Genomic DNA, 10,679 nt, shown 5'->3' on the forward strand with positions numbered 1-10,679 from the left:
AATTAGATTGTGCTTATTGTTTTGCACTGTATACCAAATTGGCACTCACAAATCTATAGTAAGCCAGGACCTGAAAGTAATATGGTTCTTGTTATGATCTGAGATGAGGTAACTCAGGCATGTCACCTGACCTCGGCCTGCTAGGTGAAACATACTTGCAGATGTGGATGTGGAATTAAAATGGCAGAGTTGAGGTACAAATGTAGCTCACCTGAAATTCATTAAAAGCCTCTCAAAATAACAGTTATTTGTAATCCACGTGTGTAGATGTTTAACATTATATTTATGTAATTTATATTAAATCATGCTGAATCGAACAGCCTGGCATGACCACCTACTCTCCCCCTGGGAAAGTGCATTGACCTGAGCGAAGTGCTGTGTTAAAATAATATGATGGGTGTCAAAGCGCACGGTCCCAACACTGTGAAAGCCTGTGAGTGACATTCAGCCAATGCTGCTCAGAACCTGACCTTTGATTTCTGAGATCCCTGACCTCCCTGCTGCGGTGTCACACCCAAGCACGCAGGTTCCCGCTCCAATCCAGGCTGAGGCCGCGGTACCATGCCCCACTGATTGGCTGAAATAGCCAAAGGAGGCGGAGCCGGCGGAGCAACCCACAGAAGATTGCAGCAGCAACCACCACCAACGGTGACATCATAATGAAGCCAAGGATGATGAGGGCAGAACAGCTGTTGTCATCAAGGTAATGGCAAACAGCAGAGGAGGATGCCATCACCTGTGGAACGGAAAAGGTGGTTAGAGGTGTGAGTCTGTGTGTGTGCTTGTATATATGTGCGTGTGTATCTGGCATAGACATATTTGCGTATGTGTTTACGTGCAAGTATATGTACTTGTGTTTGTGAGTTTGTCTTTGTGTGTGCATGTGTGTGCATGTGTGCTTGTGAGTGTGTTTGTTTGTGTGTGTGTTTTTGTGTTTGTGTGTATGTGTGTGTGTGTGTTTATTTGTGTGCCTCTATGCCTTCATATTGAGTATTCATGTGAGAGACTGTGCGACAGAAGGTAACGGTGTGTGACAGGCTTCTGTCCTGGCTCTCTCTTCATGTCAGATAAGACGCAGCCCCTGAGTTGTCAATAACCCCCCCCCCCCCCCCGAGCTGTCAATCACCTGCCAGCATCTTACACTCTGGACAAAACTGTGGAGAGCAGGAAGAAGAGGGGGGCTGTGGTGGACTGTCACAAAGATAAACAGAAAAAAAAGGAATAGAGACAAAGAGACAATGACAAAGACATGACGAACAACAAAAACAGAAAGAGAACAATTGTAGATGACAATGCAGCCAACAAACACAAAACAGGGACAACAAATTGATATAAGATGAAAAAGTAGCAAACAAAGAGATGCAAATAGGGAACAACAGAATGAGAGGAGGACAAGAAAATGAATGGGGGGAGCAGCACCATAGAACCCCTTGGCAATGGTCTGATATGGGCAAGCACAAATGATATACTGCATGAGAGCACTCATAAATTTCACATAGCTGGAAGTTTAATGTGCACATATATCACAGATATTGTCCGGCTGTAATGACCTTGCAGAAAAATATGCACCGATTAGAGAACGTTTACACACACACACACACAAAGATAGAGAGAGGTGAAAAGAGAGAGAGAGAGAGAGAGAGGAAGAGACAGAGAAAATGGGCGAGAGACAGAGAGGGAGAAAGATGAAGGAAGAGACAGAGATTCTGGTTATACACAGGAATCAAAGAACTCCTTTCATGTGGCCATTTTCCGTGTTAGCACGCCACAGCCTCCAACCTCAACCCCACATCACACCATGGGACTTAATCACTTCCTCAAACACACCTACATCTGTAAATCTCTGGGCTGGCAGGCCCCGGAGGTGGCAGAGAGCCAAAAGTCGCTTGTTTGTGTTGAGCTCGTTCAGCCAGTGCAGCAGGGTCAGGTCTGCACAGATACACCTCACATGTTTGAACAGGGCAGTCCAGAGACCGCTTCAAGGTAATGTTTAGAGGGCGCATCCACACTAAATAATCTATGAGTGGTCCAGAGGTCCCTAACGTTGTCTTGTAAGATGTACTTGCATTTCGACCTGTTGGGACTGCGAAAAGGAAAGCATAAAGTAGAGATGTACCTGAATCTGAATACATTATTCAGGAAAGCACAAATAGTGCGATGGAAACAGATATTTTTTCTACCCAAAGTTGCTTGTTATAATTCTGGAAAAAGTCAGCTCCATGATTGGCATGTCAGTGTGTCTGTCATTATGTTTCTTGATATTGATTCATATCTAAATGGATGGCCACAAGCTAATAATGCCATTCTGTTTGCAACATAAGACTTTGATTGCACCAACTAGTCGTTTAATTGAAGTTACTACACATTATTGAAAAGCAATTCTGTAGATTCTGATTCTGTAGTCTATATTCTGTAGCTGGCCCCACAAGTCAGTGCACATCAGGCAGCAGGCTGCAGCTGACCTGCTGTCACTCAAGGAAGCTCTTGCATGAATGAGAACTAATGGGAGACAAAAGTCTACACTGGCGAACTGGATTTCTGTCAAACTCAAACATCTGCAACCTATACGTCAATATGAAGCCTACAATCTGTGATTTTAGTCTGACATGTTTACTTGTTTTCTTGTTTTGTCCTCGATTAAAACAAGAAAAACTTGTTTTTTTTTTAATTACCTTGTAATTCTGTCAATATTCACCTGTTTAAGATGTAATATTACCATAGGTTTCATGGAATTTGACCATCAACTAACACACCACCAAGTATTTCATGGTTAATTTAAACAGACAGCAACAAGTTCATAAAACAGCATTTATGAAGCTAACAATTGACTACTGTAGTATAGTAGTCACTTACGTTTCCCTAGTGAACTGCAGTAAGTTGATGTGAGTTAACACATCAAGAAACGCAAATATTTGGAATTTAAGATCATTCCCTTAGACTTAAGGACTACTTTTTACCCAAGTACAGATAGAGATGGCCCACACCAATGTCCCCTCTCAGGCCTAAGGCCTAAACCCTCACAGATTGAATTGACGTCACCTGGTAAGTGATTGAGTGTGATAGGCTGCAAGGGCTCAGAATGGCGTAAATAGGAATGGAACAGCACGTTTATAGCGGTTGTTTAGGTTTTTTTTATGCTTCCAGGCTTTTTCTGGTTACCCGTGTTTCACATCAAAACGCTAACACAACTGTGGGAAACTTCCTACGACAAAATGTGTAGAAATACGGACCTACGGAAATTGTGCATAAAGGGATCAAAATATCTGCGAGAGAGCCCTCATTCACTTGACAATTTGACAGTAGGACAGCCCTACGCCCTCATGGATTTAAGGGGGACATGCCTTAAAGTCTGTGAATCCGTGAGAGGGACTTTAGGATTGGGCCATAATGTTGGTTGAACAGATACAGATAATGACTTCTTGGTACACCTCTAGCTTACATTTTTAAGTGAATTATAACTGCCATTTAGTATACTAAAATGTCTTTTACGTAATATTTAAGTTAGTGTGCCAAATCTGAAAGAAAAAAAAAACATCTTGTTTTACTTTTTGTACCAGCTGCCCACATGGTGTGCTGCCCTTTCTTACACTGATTTCTGTCAGTGCATTTGTTGTCTTAGAGTTTGTTCCTGTGTGGTTTATTCGATGATGATTGTAATACATTTGAGTTACTTTTTTCACCTTTGGCTAGTTTTGTGGCACTTGTCACCGCTGAAACAAAAACAACAGCCAACACCAGCATTAGTGGGTTTGGCAGTGCTGTGTTTTTGTTGAGTAAACTGATCTGTTGTTTAGTGTTGGACTCATGCCTATGTCGCTGGTGTTGAACCTTAGCCTTGCTGATCAAACAAGACAATAATAGCATAAGTGCAATGACCATAGACCAGAATGCCTTGGAATTGCCTTACATCTAAGAGACTAGGCTCATCAAGAGCCCTGGCCAATCAGCATCATTGTAAACAAAACCAGCAGGCAACAGCAAATGAGATCATTCCTGTCTTTGCTGGTTTTCCAGCAGGGTATCATTTAACTGCATGATGATGTTGTGAGGACTGTCACTACTGAGCTTACGTGGTAGTCTTGTTAATGTTGTCTCTGTATGGTGGGTGTAGGCCTGTCCAATGTAATTGTAATGACCAATGTAAAATGGATGACACATAGTGAACTCAGTGGCGGTCTAACCCGTGAGTGGCAAAGAAAGCCAGCGTAGAGAAGCAGTACAGCGGGAAGCAGCACCAGGGCGAAGATGATGGCCAGCAGTAGCACACAGGTCACTGCCAGGCCCAAGTTCCACAGAGCCAGTCCCGCTCCAAACACCAGGCAACCACAGCGGCTCCGGCGGCCACCCCACACACTGCCTTCGCAGTGCGCTGTGGGAGGGGGAAGCATGCGGACCCCTTCAGCCATGGCAAACTCATCCTCTTGATCTCTCTCGTCATCACCCAGTCCTCCATCATCCAAATCTGAGTCCACGCCACACATCCTTAAATGCAAAAACACAGAAAGAAGTAACATTTGAATTATATGAGACAGAACAACCGCATCAGACGTAATGAGAGAGGGGTTACTGTTAAATGGGGGAGGGAGCTAACCTGCTGTCATAAGACAATAGTATGAAGACAATAGTATCTATCTATGAGCGCAGAGCAAGTGCATGGGGTGGCGCCGCCAGGCTACAGTGTGTGTCGTTTTACAGCGAGAATCATTTCGAACATAAAGAAAAACACGTGAGACCGTTTATTTTGCCTTGGCAACTATTTGATGTGTTTTGTACTCTCAAATAAACGTCTCGTTTCCAAACCAATAAAATGTCATATTTCGCAATGCATGTGAGATGCCCAGAGGCTTTGCACACCTGGCAAGTTATCTGGAACCCATGCAATGGCGATTCCAACCCATTTCAACCAGGTAAATCAGAATTGAGCAAGCAGTTAGGTTAAGGGAGCCGTTATAAGAATTACGTTCTGGTGAGTTTAGTAGAACGCATGAGGACATTTTACGCATGACAAAGCATCATTACGCACAGTTGCTGTCTGTTTACATCGCCCTTGGCATGTCATGTCTTGGAAACAAGATGTTTCACACCATCTTGAAATGTGTAAAGCAAAGATCGGATCTGGTAATGAAGTAATAATTAATCAAAATGACACATCTTTATTGATCACACCGTCCCCAGCTCCTGCAAGATTCTGATTGATCTGTCACTCGATATTCAATTACTAGAGCAGCACCTCTGCTTATCTTCTTCAGAACCGTGACGCCACCAAGACGCAAACAGAAAAGTAAACATGTCATTGTATTATTTTGAAATGTCTTTCTCATTAACGTTCGCTTGATCCATCGTGTTCGCTAAAAAATACATCTGAATTAGGTAAACTGACATTTTTCAAACCTATTTCTATGTCGCCCAATACAAGTATGCAACTTAGTCATGCAATATTGTAGCTTATAACTTTCCTTTGCCTTACGAAAACTGCTACATACCCGCTGATGTTCTTGCTTGTCCTTGCTTTATGCCAGGAAAAAGGGACCCCGGGTTCCAGCAATGCGTTCGGTTTGTTTTGAAATCAAATTTCCAGATACGCACGTTTCCAGGGTGATATAAATATATTGCTGCCGTAAAGCACGCCAAAGAATATTATATACCTCTAACGCCTTGTTACTGGTAAAGGAGTCAGAGATTTGACAGTCAGCGTCTTTCTCTTGCTCACTGGCTCTCTCTCTCACACACACACACTCCCTCTCTCTCTTCTGAGTCTTCTCCACTCTGTCCTCTCTGTGTTCCTCACTGTGTTTCACTCTTTCTGAATCTTTCTCTCTCTCTCTCTGTCTCCCCCCTTTCTCTGTCTGTCCCTGCTGTGTGGCTCTTGTGAAAGAAGGTGTGACAGAGAGAGGGAGAGACAGAGAGAGAGAGAGAGAGAGAGAGAGAAAATCAAAGATCAGATCAATATAAAAAGAAATACCCACCTTTTTCATACACATGGCCCCATCTAAGTAGCCTTTTATTGCCACAGTATATACTGAAAGACCAGTAACCTGAGTGATGGGGCCATTGATGTTCATAATAATGATGCATCTCCCCTTTCAATCCACTTAGTCCAAATGCACCATCCTCTCTAATCCCATTTGCCATCTGAAACAAACAGATAAAAACAAACTAAAACAATCCTTAAACGGCACTCTTCTTCCCTTCCTTCATGTCCCTTTTTATGTGTTTCATTACTGCATTCCCCTGCCTGTGAGCCTGCCCAGGAGGACGAATCCCAAAGTGCCCAGAACAACAAAACCTCATCAGGGCTGCGTCCAATTCAATGCCATCACTAAAGAACTGAATCAATAAAACGACGGCATCAAAAATGCATGGCACCACAGCAGATGGGGGGTGGAGGAGGAGCTGTTTGGCTGAGGTGGCACTGGGGAGGAAGGAGGGGGGGGGGGGGGGGGGGCAAGAGGATATAATGGGAAAGGTATATGACACATTATACATTATGTTCCCTGGAAGGAGTGAACCTGTCGCAGGGTGTCCATCCTGGACTACTGCCAAGGGAGAGAGGGCAAGAGAGTTAGACGGAGAGGAGATAGAGAAGAAGAGAGGGTGAAAAGTGAGAGAGGGGAAGGGAGGAGATACAGAAGAGGAGAGGGGGAAAAGTGAGAGGGTAAGAGAGTTCAGGGGTGAGATTAGGAAGGGAGGAAGAAAAGAGAGAGTGTGAAAATGTGAATAAAAGACAGATGGAGCAAGTGAGGAGGGGGAGGGGGGAAATGGTGATCCTGTTGTAAGGTGTCCAAGAGCTCATTACACATGATAAATCCTCATGCAGTTTGCACAAGGCAGATAAGTAGAGGTGGGGTGTGGGCGGTGCTGCTGCTGCTGCTGGAGGGGGTAAAGTGTATTGGATCTTGATATCACAGAGGGGGGGGGAAGAGTGATAATTAAAGACCCAATCAGGTGTGCTGGTCTGTGAACGAATGCTCCACTCATTCATTTTGCTGCGTATGATACACATGTTCATTTGCCAACTCACTCTGTCCATCTCTCTCTCTCTCTCTCTCTCTCTCTCTCTCTCTCTCTCTCTTTCTCACTCTATCTCTCTCTCTCTCTTTCTCACTCTATCTCTCTCTCTCACTCCACCAAGCCCCCCCCACCCCACCCCCACCCCCCTGAAACCTCACTTTTTCTCTCACTCATACACTCATTGCATGTCACCCATTCACCCATTTCTGTCATTAGACAAACTGAGAATTATTTGATGAGGCTGATATAAATAGCTCTGCCTTGTCTGTAAGTGCTGGGTTTGGGAGATAAGAGGGAGATTGATTGATTTGTCAGAGGCGTTCAATTCGTCCCCATTCAGGGTCTCTCGCTCTCTCTCTCTCTCTCTCTCTCTCTCTCTCTCACCCTCTCTAGCTCTCTCATGCCTCTTTCTCTCTTGCCAGCTCTCAGGATCAGCAAGGGAGCCTGACAGAAGTACAAGAGACGGCACAGAAAATGCACATTTAAAGAGGTCAGGGACACGGACAGACGGCAGGAGAGAGAGGGGGACATGGACAGACGACGGAGGGAGACAGGGAAAGAAAGTGTAGGCAGCATGAGTAAGACAAGACATGGAGAAAGTAGAAGCAGTGGGGGAAACCAATAGAGAGAGTCAGAGAGAGAAACTGACATATAAGGAGGGGGTAGAAAAGTGGAGAAAGGAGGAGGAGGAGGAGGAGGAGGAGAGAACAGGGAATGACAGATAATTAAATAGCCATTTCAGGGCTAATAGCAGTCTCTCTTATCTGGCTCTTTCGACTCTGAGAAAATGGAAGTCTATTAATGGACAGACCAGAACAGCACAGAAACAGCAATGCAGCTGAGAGCATGAGAGAGCATGAGAGAAAAAAAGAAGAACGGACAGATATTGAGGAAAAAGAGGGAAGGACAGGTGGGGTAGCTGGCTTATTTTTTATTTTTTTAAGTGTGTTACTGGACCACCCAACAACCCCACCAACGACATCCTGATGGAGGTCTCTGGTTGGTTCAGTTGCTCAGGTGAATTTTTAAGCCATAGAACTAGAATGGGGCAGAACAAAAAGAATGGTCATACTGACACTTACTGGCTAGTTTTGGTATCTTACACACTTCTTGTGACTTACTTCACATACATACACATACTTCTGTGTGAATGCACTTTTGTCAGGGCAACATGTAGTCCTCATTCTTGAGTCCTTAGTGGTCCTTACTGGACATTAGGATCTTCTTGGTCTACATTTCTTATGTGGCGCTTGTATACATATAATTTTGCTCCATAAAATGTTCTTGCTGGCCTTATTTTCATGGATTGCAAACCACTGCACTGCATTCGGCTCTAAGCCGCAACCCAGAAAGTCATGACGAAAGAGTCCTTATGCGCTCTGCTCACCAGCAGTTTCCCCCCTGTTTCTACAGAGCTCTCCACAAGGCTCCCTGCGCATAAGAGGCCCGGCACAGCGGGACTAATGGCATGGCGAGCTCTATCACCGTGACCTTACACTCTGTTGCTTCTCAACCTGTGTGGCTATTAACCTCTGATGCATGTCCTGTTTTCAGTTACCATGGTAACAGCCATCAGGAAAGGACATGTTTTTACCTTTGTCATTTTTTCATCTAAAGACCAACGGTTTAAGATGTCGGCTGCTGCTGCCCTCACCTTCATCTTAGTCTTGTCCGTAAAACAAAGGATGGACTCACCTACAAGTTCTGGCAGGTGATTCATGGATTCCCTCTGGCCTGGTAATAGGAGCCTCAGAACATAATAGGCTAATTAATCTGTTTGGCAAATCTCCAAAGACTTGTGTCAGGGGAAATTGATTGAAGCGTGTCAGATGTATGAATTATTCCCTTAATCGTTTTTTTTTTAAATGGCTGTCAGTTGCTTGTCTCATGTCATTCTCTTATGAAAAGTAAACACCACTGACTCAAGTTTTGAGTCCTCATTTGAACCCTGAGCTGAGTGAAACAGCATGCCTGACACTGCAGTCATTATGAAACACAATCAGCTTTTTTCCCTCTGCCTTGATCCTCCCTGCGATTGTTTCAAGCAATCTTCATGGAGTAGTCTGTAGACTTCAAAGTTGCTCACAAAATAACCAAATGGATTTTGCAGCTGCCTTGACCAAACAGTCATTCCATGGTCGTTAACATGGTTAGAGGGTGCCATAGGTTCTGTTTGATGTTTTTTTTTCTGTTTGCTTGGCTTTGAATTTATGATCCTTATGGCCTGTGTTCATAGAAGTTATTGTCATGAAGTCCTTTTCTGTGTGGCGTCTGTGTGAATGGGAAAAAGGTGAATGACGAGGTGCAGGTGTAGAACACCAATATCCTGTCTATACTGATTATATGGGTCTATTGTAAGAAAAATGCATTCAATCTTAATATAATAGACAGAGGAATACTCATGAGAGAGGGATCCCATAACAAACTGAAACTTGAGGGATTGTCAGGTCTTGCTTTCTATGATTCTTCCAATCACATTATTCAGACATGCGTGACTATTCAACATTCAATAAGGCCGTCTGAATGTCCTTCCGAGAATGCTCTGTTCACTTACACAGGTAGTGTTTCAACTGGCCTGCCCAAGTATGTGCTGTTGATATACTTGCTGGGAGTTCCATGCCTGAGGTATGCAGTACCACCAGTCTCCAACAGAGGCCAGACATGAGAGCTCAGAGAAACTCGTGAAGATTTGATAAAGATCTTTTTAATGATTCTCTGTCATTCTTTGTGTGAGAGAGGGCAAATCCTTTCAACAGTTCTACAGGACTCAAGATTCGGGATTTTAATGAAATAAAATCAATCCAGGTGAATGTAGCAATATAAATAGCATAATTTGATCCTGTCATTGATATTATGGAATATGAAAACTTATATCTGACACCGCCATCTCTGTGACTCAATTCTCCAAAGGTTACGGTTCTGACATTTCAAACAATCAACAACAAACAACACCTTTCTACCACCTGCCGCAATAAAATGTCCAAACTCCAGCCACATCCCATGTGAAAGCAGTAAATACATTCTCAAGTTCTTTGTGGTCTCTTGACTCAAATGATGGCCACATGTAGAGAAAGAGAAGCCAGCACACAAGACCACGCTTTGGTGGAGGTGAACAGTACGTCTAGTGTTTGTCCTTGCGCTCTCACTACATGAGAACTTCTCGCCTGATCCGAAAGGTCAGAGCCATTTCCCCTTCTCTTCTCTCCCCAGGGCTGTGCCACTTCCCCTCCCACCTGCACCAAGCAGCTGGTCTGCACCGACTCTACCTTATAAAAACCCTGATATCCCAGAATGCAATGGGGGATTTGTGTTTTACTGGGCCCTGATAAGGGTCCATGCCAGCCTCACTAAAATGACGTCCAGAGATGGAGACAGAGGGGTTATTCACAGATGAGTGTTTTGATATATAATGCTTATTACACATTTGCTGATAAAATTTAATGAAATTAATGTGTGTGCAATTAGTCTTCCAGTCACCAGCAAACAAGACATGAAAAAATTAACCTAAGTAGGATTTATAATTGAAATAATGACATCTTTTCAATGATACAGCACTCTTAAAAAATTACTCATAACATGTTATATATATTTTTTTAAGATTTAAAAGACAGTTGTTATGCACATGACAAAGACATTCTGTTTGGAAGTAGCACTTAATAAAACTTCCA

General features: G+C 43.5%; 1 protein-coding gene across 1 annotated transcript; it reads right to left on the minus strand.

The window, feature by feature from the left end:
• Positions 1-508: 508 nt before the first annotated feature.
• Positions 509-4,481, minus strand: tmem88bl (transmembrane protein 88b-like; the record flags this gene model as incomplete). Its single annotated transcript, XM_080845551.1, has 2 exons — positions 509-736; positions 4,182-4,481. The coding sequence occupies 2 exons, from the start codon at positions 4,479-4,481 to the stop codon at positions 509-511; spliced, it is 528 nt and encodes a 175-aa protein (XP_080701677.1).
• Positions 4,482-10,679: the final 6,198 nt, after the last annotated feature.

Source organism: Sprattus sprattus (genome assembly GCF_963457725.1).
Source record: "Sprattus sprattus genome assembly, chromosome: 10".
Classification (NCBI taxonomy): Eukaryota; Metazoa; Chordata; class Actinopteri; order Clupeiformes; family Clupeidae; genus Sprattus; species Sprattus sprattus.